Raw genomic sequence first — 18,225 nt, 5'->3', positions numbered from 1 at the left:
CATCCAAGTTGAGGCACATACAGTACAGGCTTCATTATATATATTCATCTTCATCCAACTTTCTGAAAAACTGCAATGAAATATGAAGCTGCTCTATACTGTCAAAAAACCCTGACTGACATGGTCCAGGGTTATCCTTTTGGATAAGGCAGTGACATTCCATGGGTTGAAGCAAAGGCCTCACTCAGCCCTGCTATCTGGAGGTACTCAGCATTGAAGCTGGGACCTTTTGTTTGCTGTTGTGCTATGAATTGATTGTTCCAGTCCTTGAGAGTAACAAGAGATTTTAACAATACAATATTTATTCACAGTTGTCACTGTAGTCCAAAGAAGAGATTTTTTAAAAAAATACATTTGCAAAATCCATTCATTTCATACAGAAGGCATATCCATAAAACACAAAGGGGTTCACTCCTGTTAAGTTCTCAAGAATGAGAGTTTCATGGTTGTGCAGCAACACAGACTGAGTCAGCAGATACAGGATATAGGCTGCACCTACACTTCAGAAATAATCCAGGCTGACACCACTTTAACTGCAATGGCTCAGTGCTATGGAATTCTAGGATTTGAAGTTTGATGTGGGACCAGAGCTCTCTGACAAAGAAGGCTAAATATCTCACAAAACTACAAATCCCAGAATTGCATAGCATTGTGCCATGGCGGTTAAAGTGTTAAAATGGATTATTTTTGCAGTGTGGATGCAACCAGTGATCAGTTTTCCAAAGAATGTGTCCAATGCACTCCCACTAAAGTCGCCTCCTCATTACTGACTTAAGATATGCACATATCTCCTAGTTTTCTGCAAAACAGATGTCTGTTTAAAAGCTTGGAGGAATATGGTCCAGCTGGAAAGAGCATGTACTGGAAGAACAGAGACTATGGGAATGGCCATAAATCCTAGACGAAGACAAGAGACAATCTGGAGAATTGTCTGAAATATTTATAGCTGCTAAAAGGGGGGAAAACGTTCCAAATTCTATATGCAAGGATTTTAGGCTCACATTTCTTTCTCACAGAACACCCTGAAGAAGCAAGTGTGTTTTTTAACTGGGCAGACAAAGGCTGTCTGGAGGAGTTTCAGCCAGGCCCTTTCTCCTGCTGTCTGTACCCCAAAGAGCTAACCAGAGCTACTGGAAGTATTTTATTGGGGCTGCACATGATCTGTGGACTGAGGTTGGGCAATCATGCTGCAGCATCTGTGGTTTTTCATCCAACCAGTAATATTTATACAGAAGGCTATCCCCAGATGCATATGGCCTTAAATATAATGCACAATGTCTGGGAAGGCACTACTAATCTTTATTACTAGAGGCTGCAATCCTGTTTAAAAATAAAAGTGCCTTGCGGGGCCAGGATCAGATCTACTCTTTCCAGTACTCTTTGCAAGGCAACCAGGAAGTATAAGTTGGTCCATGTAAAACTGGCTAGCTTTCTACCCATCTCCAATGTAGGACACTTAGGTACAGAGAAACCTCTGCATAGAAATAACTCCTCCTCCATTCAATGAGACTTACTCCCAAGTAAGCACATACAACAGTGCAATCTAGGTCAACACCTGAATGAGGAAGGGCATAGCCAACATGTAAACAAGACAGACATCACTGTATCACGTCTTCTCTTTTATTCTAAAGAACCATCTTCCCACTGATGTTTCTAAACTGGAAAAATGGATTTTTAAAATAAAAGAGAGAACAACCTGATGGCATAGTACCTCCCCTCAAAACACCCTAAACATGCAAACAAACATGCAAAAGTACATATGCTGAAGACCCAGAGCTTTAGATACTTATCCAGCCATCAATATCTGCCACCATCTAAATATGTAAAGCAAAAAGAATTTTGGGAGTTGTTTTTCCACTAGGGCTAAAGAAATAATTAGAGCCATTTCACTCTGGATGCCAATTGTGTGAGGCGCCACCCTTGTAGGGTTTCTTCCTCACCATTCCTCTATGGATAGCTGAGCCAATGGAAAACACAATGCAACCACTCTGGGGTTAGGGGCACAGAACCTCTGCGAATGTGGAAAAACTACAAATAACAAAAACACTGTTTTTACTGGAGAGAATATCTCTCTAGGAATCTCTAAGTCCTCCAGTGCAACTCTGTGGTCAACATCTGCTAGGCACTGACCATAGAATTGTGCTGGAGGAGCTACAAATGCCTACTGGAGTGTTCTCTCTAGGAACCTCTAGGTACTTCAGTGCAACTTTTGGTTAAAACTGACTATAGAACTTCACTGGAGGACCTAGATATTCTAAGAGAGAACATATTGAGAAAATCTAAGAATAATCAAATCCACAAAAGTCAAAGCCACAAATGTGGAGGGATGAGTGTACCAGCTGCTTGGATGGTGACAGGCAAACCACGAACACACATAGAGATTTGTATCAATGCAACACATTCATTTTAACATCCACAAAAACGAGATGATAGAAAATGCAAAGCCTAGTCTGCTTAGGGAGATGCATATATTCATCCTTTAGCAGCTGTCTATGATTTCAAGGTACTGTTACTGATTCTTCAAAACCATTAAAGGGTGGAACTTCTCACCACATGATTACATTTATTAAGATGTCGATGCAGATCTGCCCCAACCTGTTGCTCCACCCTACAAAAATTAACTCTGTCAAGGGCCTGTGTACTTTGGCTTTCCTACAGTGTCATTTGTTGCTGCTTACAAATAACTTACATCTGCATTTATCCTGAAAAAAAACCTGGGAACAGATAAAGGTACTATTTGTGTAAATCACACTCCCCTTCTGAGAGTGTGTCCTAGAATTTATTACAATATATATTATTAGAAGTACATGGATGTGGGTAGAAATCCTGAGCTAATCTTAACTAACAAAGCTATCACACAGTCTTCTCTGATCTATTCAGCAAAGGAGGTGAAGCTCATATATCATTTAGTACATTTTTGGCAGGAATGCTTAAGTCCCGGCCAGCAGTCAAGTTAAGCAATATGCCTGGTTACTGTGTTCTGCCACAGTCCTCAGTATAGGGAGGATTACAAAGCACTGCTTTACTTTATCTGTTTACTTCATCTTCATCTCTCTCTTTCCTCCTGGTCTTGCAGATTTTGCAGCCAAGCAGCTGTGGTTGTAGATTTTGTTGCTGTGTACCTTCAAGTAATATCTGACTTATGGTGACCCTAAGACAAACCTATTACAGGGTTTTCTGGAGCTGAGAAGTTGTGACGAACCCAGTGGGTTTCCATGGCCAAGCGGAGAATTGAATCCTGATCCCCCAAGTCCTAGTCTTATTGCTCAAATCACTACACCACGCTGTCTACTTGTAACTTATTACCTCACAAAGGTTCTCACTTCAGAAAAGGGAAAAGTCAATTAAGAAAGAAGGGAGTGGTGAAGGCAAGGGTAATATGCACACTGCATTTTTTTCCAACTGAAAGATCTAACATCCCGTGAAAGCATTGAAGGTTTACATGAAACATTTCCAAGCATGTGGCTCTGCCATCAGAGGGCAGATGAGTTACAACTCTTCTGAAATATCTGTTGTGCTTTCTGACTAAGAAAGAACAACACACCTAGTTTTATATGCAACCAGAGGAAAAAACATTTTACAATTTTGATAATCTCAGCAGTGCTTATGTCTGAATGTGACACAGTTTTTAAGACAGTGAAGGAGAACTAACACAGGTCAGCACTTAGATAAGGGAATATTTTTTCCTAGGGGCATTTTTCAGGTTCTGACACTGTTATCTTATTTGTGACAGTAAAAAAATTGCCTTCATATGTAGACTTTGAAGACATTTAAATTTAACCATTTGTTGGTGTAACAGACAAAGCTGTTTCATTGCCCTTTGATACTTTAAAGGTTGCTATTATTTTACATTATTGTAAGTGATCCTGAAGATGAATCTTTGACTGAAGGACTGAGTATAGTATCTTTTAAAATATATAGGTGAGCTGAGGAAGTGCATCAAATATAGGGTTGCCATTCCTCAGGACCTCCAAACCGGGACAAATGTAGGACAAAATTTTCAAATGTAGGACACTTTTTGTGTGTGTGTGTCCCCTACATTTGAATAGGAGCCTCGCTGAGGGGGGGCTTTCCCTCCCGGCCTGGGCTCTGGCCCCACAGCAGCAGCGGCGACACCGGAGCTCGAGCGGGGAGGGAATCCTCCCCTCAGGGAGGCTCCCCCCCCACCTGAACCCCGGCTTCGCTGCTGCGGCGGCGGGGCTAAGGCAGGGAGGGAATCCTCCCTTCAGGGAGGCTTTCCCTCCCGGCCTGGGCTCTGGCCTCGCTGCAGCGGCGGTGACACCAGAGCTCGAGCGGGGAGGGAATCCTCCCCTCAGCCCGGGGGTGGGCGAAATCCCAGGGGCGGGGTCAAACCGGGGCGGGACCGTGCGGATCCGCCCAAAACCTAGAAAGTCCCGCCCACAGGTGGGATATGGCAAGCCTAATCAAATAATAAAAAGTAACATAAGGGAACTGTTCAACAGGGCATATACAAACAAGGTTGTCTGTCCTTTATGAGTGTGCAGAGACTTACGACCACAGAGTGATACTTACTACAAAGTCCTGTTCACACTGTGGAATCTTCTGTCAAGGGGAATATCCAACATAAATGTACTAGTATTCTCTTTATTGAGAAGCAGTCTCTCATGGTGGATGGAATTGACTCTCTAAGGTTTTATCTGCACAGGATTTAAAATGGCTGTTCTAGACCGAGTCCTCTTTCTGTGTGCATGCATGCATGCACTTATGTGTATTATTTCTTCTCTTCTGCATCTGCTGTGCAGAAAGTGTCACCTTTCAGCCGATGATATTTGCATTTTTAACAATCTGGCATGTTGAATCAAATAATTTATCCTCACCCTTAGTTTGGACATCAAAGATACTTGCAACTGTAAAAGGGGCCTTAGTAAACATCAGCATGGGAGGTGGTGCTCTGGGAGCAGAACTATCTAAAAAAAGAGGCTAAAGCTGTGCTTTGGGATGATGAGGATAACAATAAGACCAACACCAAGATGTAGAGAAGGTGCTGGAAAAATCTGGACCAGAGTGATACTAACATGCTATCAGAATAACAAGTAAGCCTAAGCATAAGTTTTGGTAGTTAAAAGACAAGCTTTTTAAATGGTGGCAGTATTCCAGAGGACTAAAAACAAACACATCACTCAAAAGCAGAATTGCAGTCATCATGCTGAAACAATTCTTATCAGTAAACTCATGCAACCATTATAATTTCTGTAAAATGAGCAAAGATATCCTTTGCAAGCAAGCACAGAAGACCATCCGTAGAAGGACAAGGTATTACAGACCATCAGGTTTATATTGCTTAGAAGACTACTTTCTATGCAATGGCTTGAAAATATCAATAGCTTTCATTTTAGGAAATCATCAACCCTGTAGACAAACTTTCACGGAGGAATACAAAGATTACCTGCATACAAATCACTTCTTTCCACAAAGTATAAAAATAGCATGCTGTCTAAATATTTTTACCTGTCATAAAATGGGTCAACAAAAAAACTCCTGTGATCCCACTCTCCAAAATAGCATATTCACATGATAAAACAAGACAGCTAACCTAGACTCAAAAAGTCATAAGATATCATGCAATTCAATATATACCACTTTGTTTATATTCACTTGGGATATGTAGAAGTGCCCAAAGCTCAGAGATGGACACTGAGGACTACACACATATAAGGCTTTTTATTTTCTATAATACAAATGCATCTTCAAAGTGCTTCATCCATAATAATTTTCTAGCCCTTACTGTACAGTTCTAATCCCGTCAGTATGATTATCTGTAAAATGTAAACAGGAAGAAGACACTGGTTGGCTTAAGGCTAGAGTCATGACAGAATTGGAATCAAAATCAGACACTCTTTTAAGCTCAGTCTCTTATCTGACACACTATGCTGCTACTGAATTTACAGCCACCAGTTGCCACTGTGTTGACAGAGGTGCTTCAAACCCTTTCCCCTCTTGCTGGAAATAAAATGCATCAATTCCCTGAATTATTTCTCCGCTGACATGTCAAATAACAGCTGTGCATACTTGCTGACCCAGGAGTTGGAAGTATTAATCTCAGTGCAAAAAGATATCCTTGAATAACAAAAGCAGGAAACACAGATAGAGTCCACATGGTGCTAATACTGCAAATATCGTTTGGGAAATTCCGGACAGAACTCAGGGGTTACTGAGAAAGATAGTGAGGCAGGCAGGATTAAAGGTTTCTCGAGGATTACTATGGAAGCTGGTAAGCAAAAAGATTGACACAGATTCTTCACTAACAAAGAGAAGCCCAAAATCCAAACTCTTTATCTGCCTGCACAGCAAAAATAAGCACATTTTTGGATAAGTATTTTTTTTTATCCTAAAGGACATGATGGTTCACATTTTGCTTAGCAACACACCAAGGCACTGATAGGCAAGCAGTGTTTTGATGCTTTTAACTCACCTGCTGTAAAAGGTGGGACAGGAGAAGAAGGCGACGTTAGAGGTGAGCTTGCCCCAGAGCCTGCTGAATAAAAAAACATTCACAGTTGCTTATGAGATACAGCTTCAAAATCCATTTCCTGACTTAACAAGAGACACACTAGAATAACTGGAATAAACTGGAAGTCTGACAAAACAAGCCCAAGACCAAATTATACATTCAACGGCATACATTTCTAGAGATCTGAAAACCAAGCCCTATAAGGAGCGGCTCAGGGAACCCAGTATGTTTAGCCTGGAGAAGAGAAGGTTAAGAGGTGACATGATAGCCCTGTTTAAATATTTGAAGGGATGTCACACTGAGGAGGAAGCAAGCTTGTTTTCTGCTGCTCCAGAGAACAAATATCTGTATGGCTAACACAACCAGCCAGACAGCCATGGAAAAACTGGGTCGATTTAACCTGAGCTGGGGCATGGGAATAAAAAGTCCTTGCAAGTGCTGGGAGTTCCCTGCAAATACTTCAAAATGGAGAAAACCTCATGTAGATCTCCCCCACCACCACCAAAAGGAGAAGGAAAAAAAACAAAACAGAAAAGGAACAAAACCAAGGATCATTTCATTTTGTTTTTTAAACCAGGCATAATGAATACAAAAATGCCTAATGTAGTTTGGCTTTATATCCAAGGTAAAGAATTAGGCAAAGTGCAATGGAAAAACAATCAAAACAAGACAGTTAAATCCTGAGGTAGGTGAAGCTGTACAATTTGGAGCACTGGCTCGGCACTCTCCCCCTCTCATTTGTGAGACGAATGTTGTCAAAATGCGGGAGCAACCAGTAGTAGACAGACATGCCCAGTGATCTGGACTTTTTCAAAGAAATGTTATTGACTGTACACATGTCTCACATGAAAAGCATGGATTTGCTAAGTCAAAAGTGGCCATCAATATATGGCCATAAACAAGAAACCCCAAAACTGTTGCAAAGAACTGAATTTTTGATTGTATTCTGAAATAAACGCAAGGGGCAAACTAAACTATATATGAGAGATGCATGAATAGTCTTCCAATGGTGTCATGTTGTGTTTGTTTTTGGTTATGTATAATAATAATTTAATAATAATTTGTTTTATTTATATACCGCTATTACAAAGATCAGCAAATAAGCTAATTTGCCCCCAACAGTCTGGGTACTCATTTTAGCGACCTCGGAAGGATGCAAGCCTGAGTCAAGCTTGGGCCCTTTCGCTGGTCTTGAACTCGCAACCTTGTGGTTTTGAGTGAATGGCTGCAGTACAGGCATTTAACCACTGCACCACCAGGGCTCCTTTGTAGTGTACTCTAATGTAGTAGAGTGGGGGAACAACCCATGGGGAAAGTGTTGAGAAAACCATGGTTGAGGAATTCTGGGAGTAGTGACCCAAGGCCTCCAGAAGGTAAAAACCTGGGTAAGTTCCTTGTGGGTTTTTCAGGCTATGTGGCCATGTTCCAGAAGAGTTTCTTCCTGACGTTTCGCCAGCATCTATGGCTGGCATCTTCAGAGAATGCTTGCCTGGAAAAAGTGTGTGTGTGTGTGTGTGTGTGTGTGTGTGTGTATGTATGTGTATATATATATATATACACACACACACACACACACACATACTGTGTGAGCCTGGGAATGCAGGAGTGATTTGCATGTGTATTGTTCTGTTGCTGATGGCAGGCCTCAGGCTGGGAGGCTAATGCAAAAGAGGATTAGTGTCTGCTAATTGGTGATCTGGGATGCCGGCTATGAAAGCCTTCGACTTTACAAACCTGGGTAAGGTTGGGTTAAGCATCCCCAACTACCAGCTACTGTTCTATCTAAATTCACAGCTTCCCATCACTCCATTTCATTTTTCTTTTTAAAGTAACAAATGCATACATCTTCTGCATATCATTTGACTTGGCCAATTTAGTTTTGCATGTGTAATATGCTGTCAATGGCCTGCAAACAAGACCTCCTGCCAGATCCTGGTAGCCAGCTTCCTCTTCTCCTCGTTCAAACAGATATACCTTTTTCTCAAGCAGGACAATTGCCCAAATTACCTGCTATTAGCTTCTACAGGTCAAATTTTGCACCCCAGTTCTCTTAACCTGTATTAAGTTGATGTGTGTTATTTCAGCTTCTGGTCTCAGTGAACCAATCCAATCAATCTCTGTCATGGACAGAGGAGTAAGGGGGCATGGTATGCGAAGCTGATGGTTGGTCTACCACTAGTTCTCATTTTCATAAGGAAACAGACTAATAAGGTAATCCTAACTATAACAATCGTTATCCCAGAGAAAGCTCCACATATTCACAACTTGATCTTTGATGGTGTTCAGACAAGAGTAGCAGCCCTCCTAACTTTTCAGGACTGAAATCTGCAGCGATCATAGACTCCATGATAGTCATAAAGCCTTCCAAGCACCTCCTGTCACAACAAGGTTCCTGTCTTGGTGCAGCTAATTACCTGAATTATTTGAGTTGCTGTATTTCATAGTTTGTTCTTCCCCACTCTCGAAGGCTGAGCGTTTAGACTTCTAAAGACATCACACCAGACAAAAAAAGAGAAAGGATGCAACAATTTCCAGATATTTCATTCAGTACCATTTCATTCCCACTCTGCCCAACCCCCAAACTTTTTTGTCATCTTCCACAGGCCAGTCCTGTTAGAATTAGGAAACAATGGCCAGGCTGTTACTACAGAGCCCCAATCTCCACAGCTTCAACTTCTGAGTAGAACAAGTCCCAGCTGCAGCACTAAACAGGATCTAAAAATAATCTATATTGTTATAACATGAAGTTAGTTCAAAAGAGTCATGGTGAGACTTGAATTCTGAACCTTCCCTTATTGTTAGCTACAACTATTCTGCTCACTACCGTGACATGGAAATGGAAAAGAAGTAACTGTCTCTCTTCATATGCACAACCTTCTACTAACCTGTTCAGCTTCCACTAACCTATGGAAAGCTGGGATGGGCAACTGTGTGGGGAACAGAGGCCAATTTTAATCCCTTCAGCCTCCCCACAGGCTGAACCCACCTGTCCTGTTCCAAAAGCACCTCTGCATTCTGCTATGTATCAGCCAAGATGTTGATCCAAAATGGTGTTACATCTCTTCTGGTCGCCATTTTTGGCCAATATTAAAACAAATATGAAGACACTTTGGCAGGGCTGTAGTTAAGGGATGTATAGGAGGGCACGGAAGAGTGCTTTGCATTCATTTTCATGCATTATGATTTTTTAGGTGCATATAGGCTGTAATTTAAGCTTTGTTTGTTACCAAACAAAGCTCAAATTTTGGGTTAAAAATTAAGTAGTAGTTCAGGGGCTTTAGGGGGTTGTAGAGAGCATAAAGATCTGAAAAATGTGGAGGGCTAGGTATCCATGGGCTATCTCCGCCCTCTCTTAAAGCAAGAATTGTTTGGCTTTGGGCTACCTAGGACCTCTCACAATCTAGTGCCCCAGTACCCCCAAGAGACTGCAAAGTCAGAAATGTGACAATCCTATACACATTCCTAAATTAAATGTGGGAAAGATAAAAATATGAGGAACAATACATTACAAAATAGACAGCAATCTATTCTTGTTTAAAGAAGAAACAAGGATCATGGAAACAATTTTAAAGGACTCTTTTATCCATCTTGTATTGGTTTGAGTGTTGGACTATGACTCTGGAGACCAGGGTTTGAATCCCAGCTGGAAACTTACTGGCTGATCTTGGGCAGGTCACACACTCTCAGTCTCAAAGAATTACAATGGCAAACCTCATCTGAATAAATCTTGTCAATAAAACTCTGTAACAGGTTCACCTTAAGGTCACCATAAGTAAAAAAACAACTTGAAGACACAAAACAAATTGACATGTTACTTACTTTTCGTGCCAAGATCTTCCTCCTTTTTTTCTCTTCCTCTGAACCATGATGAGACTGAGCTCTCGTCAGTCTTCTGTGCTGATGAATCTTTGAAGAAAAAGGTGAACAATTTAAAAAGAAACCAAACAATTTGCCCAGCATCTAACAATTTTTTTCTGATGCTCTTCTTGCTACAGTGGCTCTGATAATCAAATATGCTTCCTTCCCCCCCCCCTTTTTTTTGTGCTTCTGCCATACATGAGAATTATCAATTTATAATCTCATCACTGTTGCATTAAGCCCTGGGCCCTCAAACTATGCAGCAGGCATATTATTATTATTATTATTATTATTATTATTATTATTATTATTGGTTTTTGTGGGTTTTTCAGGCTATGTGTCCATGTGTTTATTTCTCTGAAGATGCCAGCCACAGATGCTGGCGAAACATCAGGAATAAACTCTTCTAGAACATGGCCACATAGCCCAAAAAACCCACAAAAAACTATGGATGTGGCCATGAAAGCCTTCAACTTCACAGCAATAACTGTTTGTCAACACAGTATATTTGAACATAGGGACATTAATACAAGGAATAAACAGCTTAAAATTACCAGTTTCTGTTCTTCTACTAGTCTCTTCTCTATACATTCTTTGGCAATCTTCAGAGCTTCTTTTAATTTAGTGGGAATCTGATGAGTGAAAGAAAAAACGTTTGCTGACATTGCCACAGAATTGAGTGGTTGGTCATTGAAGAATTCTGAGCCCAGAAATTTGTTCTATCAAAGTTGGAGTGTGGCTACAACTTTCAATATTCCAACAGTCTAATAGGCTAGCTAGAGGATGTGATTATTCAGCAGCTCTTCAAGAATCAGAAATCCTTGCTGCATTAGTGCCAATCACCCAGAGTTTTAGTAGCACTCTTGCTTAACTGTGTAGTAGCGGTTATGCCACCACTTGATTGGGGCCTCATTCTCTTCTACCAATGGCATCCCTCTCGATGGCACTCACAAATGACATCATAAGCAGGGAAGATCATTCACCAGGCAGCCTCACAGTTGGAAACTAGCAAAGGGCAGGAAAAACTATTCTGGACATAGCAGGTAGCCTAGAAGAACAGGAGTGCAATAGAGCACCGGAGGGCATGCAAGAATGAACACCACACAGAGATAGAATGAAGGAACAAAGTAGATAGATGGCAAAAAGCCAAGGAGGAGGATTTTGCTTTGTTTTTGTAACCTTTGAAATGAAACAAAATAAACCTGAGGTATTATGAAAGATAACAACAGTAAGAAGGCAGTTGAACTATTTTAGTGAAAGAAATGAAAATACAGTTCTTGCATAGGTAGTATATGTTGAAGTTTGTGGCTAAATCTTTGGGGAGATGTAAAGGTGGAGTAATTGATATCAGCTGGCTGGCTGGCAGAGAGGAATAATAAAGATGGTCTAAAATTGTGTATCTCGATACAATTTTAAGAAACATTGTTCTTAGGAAAAAGAAGACAGCGGCACCTGTGTAGTACAGAAGATCACAGAGAAACAGTTATATGTTCAGGCTATTTGCAACATTGGAAGCGCACAGGAGCATTTTAAATTTTTTTATCTTGCATGCCAAGAAAAGAGAGAATGGGGGGGGGGGGGTGTTAAGTGGGAGAAATTCTGACAAAGAAACTTAACATCCAGACATTCAATGGGAATTAAACCTAACATTATACACAGATCTGCTGCCATTTGTCAAGAGGACAATGTGTCAGTGACTGCAACTTTGGTGGGGGGAATCAGGAGGGCTGGATGACATAAGAAGAAAACTGTCAGTAACTGTACCTTAAACTGTGTTTTTTCTGAATTTGTTAAAAGGACATCACTGAATAACCTGAAAGAAAAACAGATAATACATTTTCAAAAGCTAAGTACCAGCATTGCCCTATTTAGATCTCTCTTGCAAAGCTAATACAGGTTGACGCTCCCTTATTTGAAATGCCTGGGACCAAAAGTGTTTTGGATTTCAGATTTTGGAATATTTGAATATTGAATGAGATATCTTAGAGATGGGATCCAAATCTAAACATGAAATTCATTTATGTTTTGTTTACAACTTATAAACATAACTAATGTCACAACATAATATTTTTAATAATTTTATCCATGAAACAAGGTTTGTGTACGCTGAACCATCAGAAAGCACAGGTGTCACTATCTCAGCCTCGCATGTAGACAATTTTGAATTTTGGAGTATTTCAGATTTCCCCCTGACAGGGGAAGCGTGTCCCTGTTGGTGCTCTTGGACATCTCAGCGGCTTTCGATACCATAGACCATGGTATCCTTCTGGGGCGCCTGGCAGAGGTGGGGATCGGGGGCACTGCGCTCCAGTGGTTCCGGTCCTACCTCTCTGGGAGGTCCCAGATGGTGCAGCTGGGAGACGTGTGCTCCGATGAGAGGGCCCTTAAAACTGGGGTCCCTCAAGGAGCCATTCTGTCTCCCATGCTATTTAACATTTACATGAAACCGCTGGGAGAGATCATCCGGAGACATGGGGCGCGGGGTTATCAGTACGCTGATGACACCCAAATAATCTTCTCTATGTCTCCGACTGATGCAGTGACTGAGGATGGCGTCTCTCCTCTCGTGGCCTGTCTGGAGTCAGTAATGGGCTGGATGAGGGAAAACCGACTCAAGCTGAATCCAGAGAAAACGGAGGTACTCGTGATAGGTTCCCCTGGTCCAGGAATGGCGGTGGTTCCACCTGTCCTGAACGGGGTCACGCTCCCTGTGAAGGACTCCGTGCGCAGTCTGGGGGGGCTTCTTGACTCGTCCCTTCACCTGACTGCTCAGGTGAATGCGACGGTCAAGAGCACCTGTCATCAGCTTCGGCTTATTCGCCAGCTGCGCCCATACCTGGCCCAGAGGGACCTTGAAACTGTGGTACATGCTCTGGTAACCTCGAGACTGGATTTCTGCAATGCACTCTACATGGGGCAACCCTTATACCAAACCCGGAAGCTACAAATGGTACAAAACATGGCAGCCAGGCTGGTCACTGGTACCTCCAGGGCCAGCCACATTACACCGGTGCTAAAAGATCTGCATTGGCTGCCGATTCGCTTCCGGGCGCAATATAAGGTGTTGGTGATGACCTATAAAGCCCTAAATGGCTTGGGCCCAGGATACCTGAAGGACCGCCTCTCCCCGTATATTCCGTCCCGCACCCTCAGAACATCTGGGCAGCAACTACTTAGGGTTCCCGGGGCTAGGCTTGTCTCCACTTCCAGGAAGACATTCTCCATCGCCGCCCTGGCCCTTTGGAATACGCTGCCCATAGAGCTCCGCTCGGCCGCCTCCCTGGCCCAATTCAAAAAGGATCTGAAGACCTTCCTTTTTGGCAACGCATTCCCCGACTAAGAGTCCTATGGACCTCCTTCCTCCTCACTGGCAAAAGGACTGGCTAACTCGGGGCTTTTTTGTTTTTATGGTAATTGTTTTTAATGGTGTGATATGTTTTTAATGTGTATTGTATTGTGTTTTGGAAAGATGTAAACCGCCCTGATCTGAGGAAGGGCGGTATATAAATAAAATTTTTATTATTTATTATTATTTATTAACCTCTAATTTCAATTGGTATTACAGGCCTACTTCATGTCAAGTTTTAAAAAAGCTCATAGGAATTTCACTTTCAGAGATGCAGCAATGTAGAGCAAGTCACTTGGTTAAAGGCATTCCCTATGTGATTCAACTCAGGCCTGCAATAGAACTGTTGAAATTGCTAAAACTGTGTGAGTAGCTTTAAAGAAATTGTTTGCCACATGACACTCAATCTATGATGCTGCCATTCAAGCCACACAGCCAACTTTGTAATGGAATCTAAACTCAGTTGTGAGACTTTCTAGCCCTTATTGTACACTTCCCTTTGCCAAACACAACTTACGGCATTTGTAAGAGACGAGAGACGGCTGGCATGCCATTCTTCATGGCTTCAGGAGAAAGAATGGATTCCAATACAGTCACTAAATTGAGAGAAAAATCAGAGAAACCAAAGATAAAACAGTCATGACACAGACACACACACAAAGAGACCCTGCTGTATCTTAAGCCTATACGGCTTAGGTCCAGACTATCATAAAGATGGTATCTCTCCCTATGAACCTGCAAGAACTCTTAAGGTCTTCAGAGGAAGGCTTTCGCTTTATCCCACCACAATCACTGGCTCAGTTAGTGAGGACACGAGAGAAAGTCTTCTCAGTGGCTAATCTCACCTGGAATTCTCTTCCTTGGGAGGCTAGATTGTCCCCCTTTCTGCTCTCCCTTCACCAGCAGGCAAAAACTTTTATTTTCAAATAGGCTTTTAATATGTAACTGCATCCAGGGAGGTGTCTTACTGGGGTGTTTGCTTTTGTATAAATAAATAAATAATAATAAATAAAACTTTTTATTTGTATCCCGCTTTTCTGTGACGAGACAATCAAAGTGGCTCACAACACATTAAAATCCACATTTACAACATTGTGTCCCAAATTCCCCCCCTTAAAACAGGATTAAACATGTTACAATTAAAATATCTATTAAAACAGAATTTAAAAGTATATATATAACGAGGACAGAGCGGTGGGCTAATACATGATGTGGGGGTCAGTCATTCTGTAGCCGGGCACTTTTATTCAGGAAAAGCCTGCCGGAAGAGATCCGTCTTGACAGCTTTTTTAAAGCTATCTAAGCCGGCAATTTGACAGATCTTGTCTGGCAGGCCATTCCATAGTTTGGGAGCAATTGCAGAGAAGGTCCTCTGGAGGTAGCAGTTAGTCTGGTTTTTAAAGGCTGCAATAGATTCCTCCCAGAGGACCTGAGTGTGCGGGGCGGATTATGTGGGAGCAGGTGATCCCTCAAATAGGTTGGGCCCAAGCCATGTAGGGCTTTAAAGGTTATAACCAACACCTTGTACTGTGCCCGGAAACTAATAGGCAGCCAGTGAAGAGATTTTAGAACGGATGTTATTCGGTCACTCCTAGTTTTTCTGGCGACCAGCCTGGCTGCCATATTTTGCACTAGTTGAAGTTTCCGGACTAGGCACAAGGGTAGCCCCATGTAGAGCGCATTACAGAAATCAAGTCGCGAAGTTACCAGTGAATGTACAGCAGTTTCTAGGTCCTTTACTTCCAGGAAAGGGCGCAGCTGGCATATCAGCCGAAGCTGATAACAGGTGCTCCTGATTGTCGCATTCACCTGTATCTTTTTTAATGGTTTTATATTTTAAATGTAGTATGTTTTTAATGGTTTTTGTATTTTTAACTGGTTATATTAATGTGGTGTTTTAATTGTGTTTTAAAATTCTACTGTTTTACAGTTGTTTTAAAGCACTTTTTGTGTCAAATTTGAGAGAAAGACGGAATATTAAATAAATAAATATTCAATGTTTTTTAAAGGTCAGATAAAAAATCAACACCAGTGTATAGAGAATGACTTAAGATCTTTCAAACAACAGTAACATAATATAATTTATACACATATGACATTGAGTGTGCATAATGTGAGCATCTGAGGCTGGCATTTCAAAGCTTAGATGTCTTGGGATTGCTAAGGCATACATATTAGTCCAGCAGTGCAAATCAGAGTACTTTAAGGGCTAACAGGCACACACTATCTCACCTGACAACTACCACCTCAAATGCAAGTCATACTCTGGGAAACTACAAGCCAACTCAAATGCTGGGGTTTCTATACTTTGCCACAATGAGCTTCCCAATTAGGAGAAACAATTGGCTTTATATTCAAATACAAGTTCTTGGTCTGAGGCTAGCAGATAGGAAAGTGGGGGAGGAAAGATCACTACTACTTAAATTCACAACATAGTTTTAAACACAAGAACTATCTGAATCGTCTTGACTTGGGTGTGGAAGAATGCCATAACACAAGGCAAATGGGTGGGGGCAGGATAGCTGAGCAGGTCACTGAGAAGCTTTTTGCATAATCCAAGTAGGGGAGGACATCTCACTTTAATAAACATTGCTTAGTATTTTCTATCATGTAGTTGGTTAAATATTCTTACATAAGTAACCTTATCTGGCACAACAACCCACCCCCAAATTTTGACAGAAATGTCATTCACCTGTACTCCCATCACTGGCAGAATGGACGTCTCTTTCCCCAGGCAGCTGATTAAAGTAGTGGAGGGGTTATAATAATAGCTAAAGTGTCATAATTGTGATCAGGTAGCAGTTGTAAATACAGAAGTTACCTAGATTTACTCATCCATAATGGTCCTGAATTCATGATTGATACTTAAGTCCTAATTTTCACAATATTGCCATGATTGTAACTCTCTCCAAACTATTCTACCAGACGTCAGCTGCATGGGAATAAGGAGCTCCATTCTGCCAGTGATCAGAGCACAGTTGAATATGTTTCTGTCAGGTCGAGCTGGGAGAGGTTACTTGGTTAAGAGCGCAAAACCTTCTGCAGGGTGCCTTTTTGCTGATTGGCAGTTCTTATACCTCTACTTCCTCAAGCTAGAATGATTAGATGTGATAATCACATCTAATCATTCTAGCTTGAAGAAGTAGAGGTATGAGAACTGCCAATCAGCAAAAAGGCACCCTGCAGAAGGTTTCGCGCTCTAAGTGGATAAGCCTAAATAAAATATGTATAAGAAAAGCACCAATATTCTCTATTTATGCCTAAGGTAGGTGGAAATATTGGTCCAGCTGGTTGACTGACCTACAGACATGGATGGTGCAGGAGGAAAACTGTCCACTGGAACAGAATCTGGGGGTCTCCCATATGTCATTTCATACAGCAAATGACCAAAGCAATGGACATCAACAGCTTCTAAAGTCTGAAAAGAAGATAAACAGTGAAAAATGCATTGCTGGAATATCTGCATGATATCCCACAACAACTGATTATCTCTGTTTGCATTATACATGTCAAGAGTGGCTAAATGCAGCAGGCTTTCTCTCAGAGCCTTCTGGTAGGCCTGCCAAAATTGTCCAAAATAAACAAAACCACAAGTGACCATAAGTTGGCTTCTTATTTTGAAAAAATGAGCATGCTTAAAATATTAAAGAGTATAGGAAGCAGCTCTTTTAAGAGGTAAAGTGCCACTCTTATAGGCTTCTGGGAGAGGTAATTCATTCTTTGTGAAGTCGAAGGCTTTCATGGCCGGCATCCATGTTTTTTTTGTGGGTTTTTCGGGCTATGTGGCCATGCTCTAGAACATTTTCTAGAACATGGCCACATAGCCCGAAAAACCCACAAAAAACCAATTCATTCTTTCTTTGGCCAAAAGAAGGGTGATGTTGGGAATTTGGAGGGGCTGAGAGGGCAAAAACAGCTTTAGAGGAAGATAGGAACATCTCCAGGGATGCACTCTCCCTACATCTGTTTCCATAAATTATTTTTCCCAGCATATTGTTATATTGCAAGTTCATGTTCTGTATACAATAAGCAACAAAATAGAAGTTTTAAGAAGTATGATACTTCTACAACAGTACAATTGAAAAATGCCAGCTAAAGCTGATGCCAGTTATTCAGCTCCTACTAGATTGTCAGGGGAGGGACAACTTCCATCAGGTTTAGTATTATCTTTCTCCAGCCCAGTGCTCTTCAGATGTCTTGGGCTACAACAGTAGGTGGCAATGGTGAGGCTGGGCTGAAGACTTAGGGAAAACTGAGAGCCTTTTAAGGCTTTGTGAAGGCGCGCGCGCACGCACACGCACACACACACACACACCTCTCCTTGGAATCAGATTCAACAAGCAAGTTTGCACCACAAATAGTATGTGTGGGGGGATGCTGGATTTTCTGCAGCTCCAAATAATGACAATCTGAATATTTATTATACAATCTAACATTCATCTAGAAAAATCAACTAGCTACAATGAGATATAAAACTGCATTTTAGATTGGTATTACTTTCCCTCTAGGAAAAACCAAACCAAATCAACATCCACATGAGGCCTTGCTT

The 18,225-nt window shown here is 41.5% G+C and overlaps 1 protein-coding gene across 10 annotated transcripts in view; it reads right to left on the bottom strand.

Annotated features, from left to right (window-relative positions):
* PXK (PX domain containing serine/threonine kinase like) overlaps positions 1-18,225 on the bottom strand; it is a 70,210-nt gene that overhangs the window by 6,601 nt on the left and 45,384 nt on the right. For 7 of the 10 annotated variants that reach the window (XM_089518516.1, XM_089518524.1, XM_089518562.1 and 4 more), the window contains exons 11-17: positions 16,977-17,094; positions 14,194-14,272; positions 12,095-12,143; positions 10,885-10,962; positions 10,292-10,378; positions 8,887-8,956; positions 6,434-6,496 (exon numbers count right to left, since the gene is read on the bottom strand). In XM_089518516.1, the coding sequence (XP_089374642.1) occupies positions 6,434-6,496; positions 8,887-8,956; positions 10,292-10,378; positions 10,885-10,962; positions 12,095-12,143; positions 14,194-14,272; positions 16,977-17,094 (544 nt within the window). The remainder of the gene's footprint in view (positions 1-6,433; positions 6,497-8,886; positions 8,957-10,291; positions 10,379-10,884; positions 10,963-12,094; positions 12,144-14,193; positions 14,273-16,976; positions 17,095-18,225) is intronic. The other 3 variants (XM_089518531.1, XM_089518540.1, XM_089518582.1) reach the window with 1 other exon arrangement.

Source organism: Sceloporus occidentalis, unplaced genomic scaffold (assembly GCF_023333645.1).
Source record: "Sceloporus occidentalis isolate IW3139 unplaced genomic scaffold, rSceOcc1.0.p SCAF_1, whole genome shotgun sequence".
NCBI classification, from domain to species: domain Eukaryota; kingdom Metazoa; phylum Chordata; class Lepidosauria; order Squamata; family Phrynosomatidae; genus Sceloporus; species Sceloporus occidentalis.
Note: the sequence above shows the minus strand (reverse complement) of the source record. Positions and strands in the feature narration are given on the sequence as shown.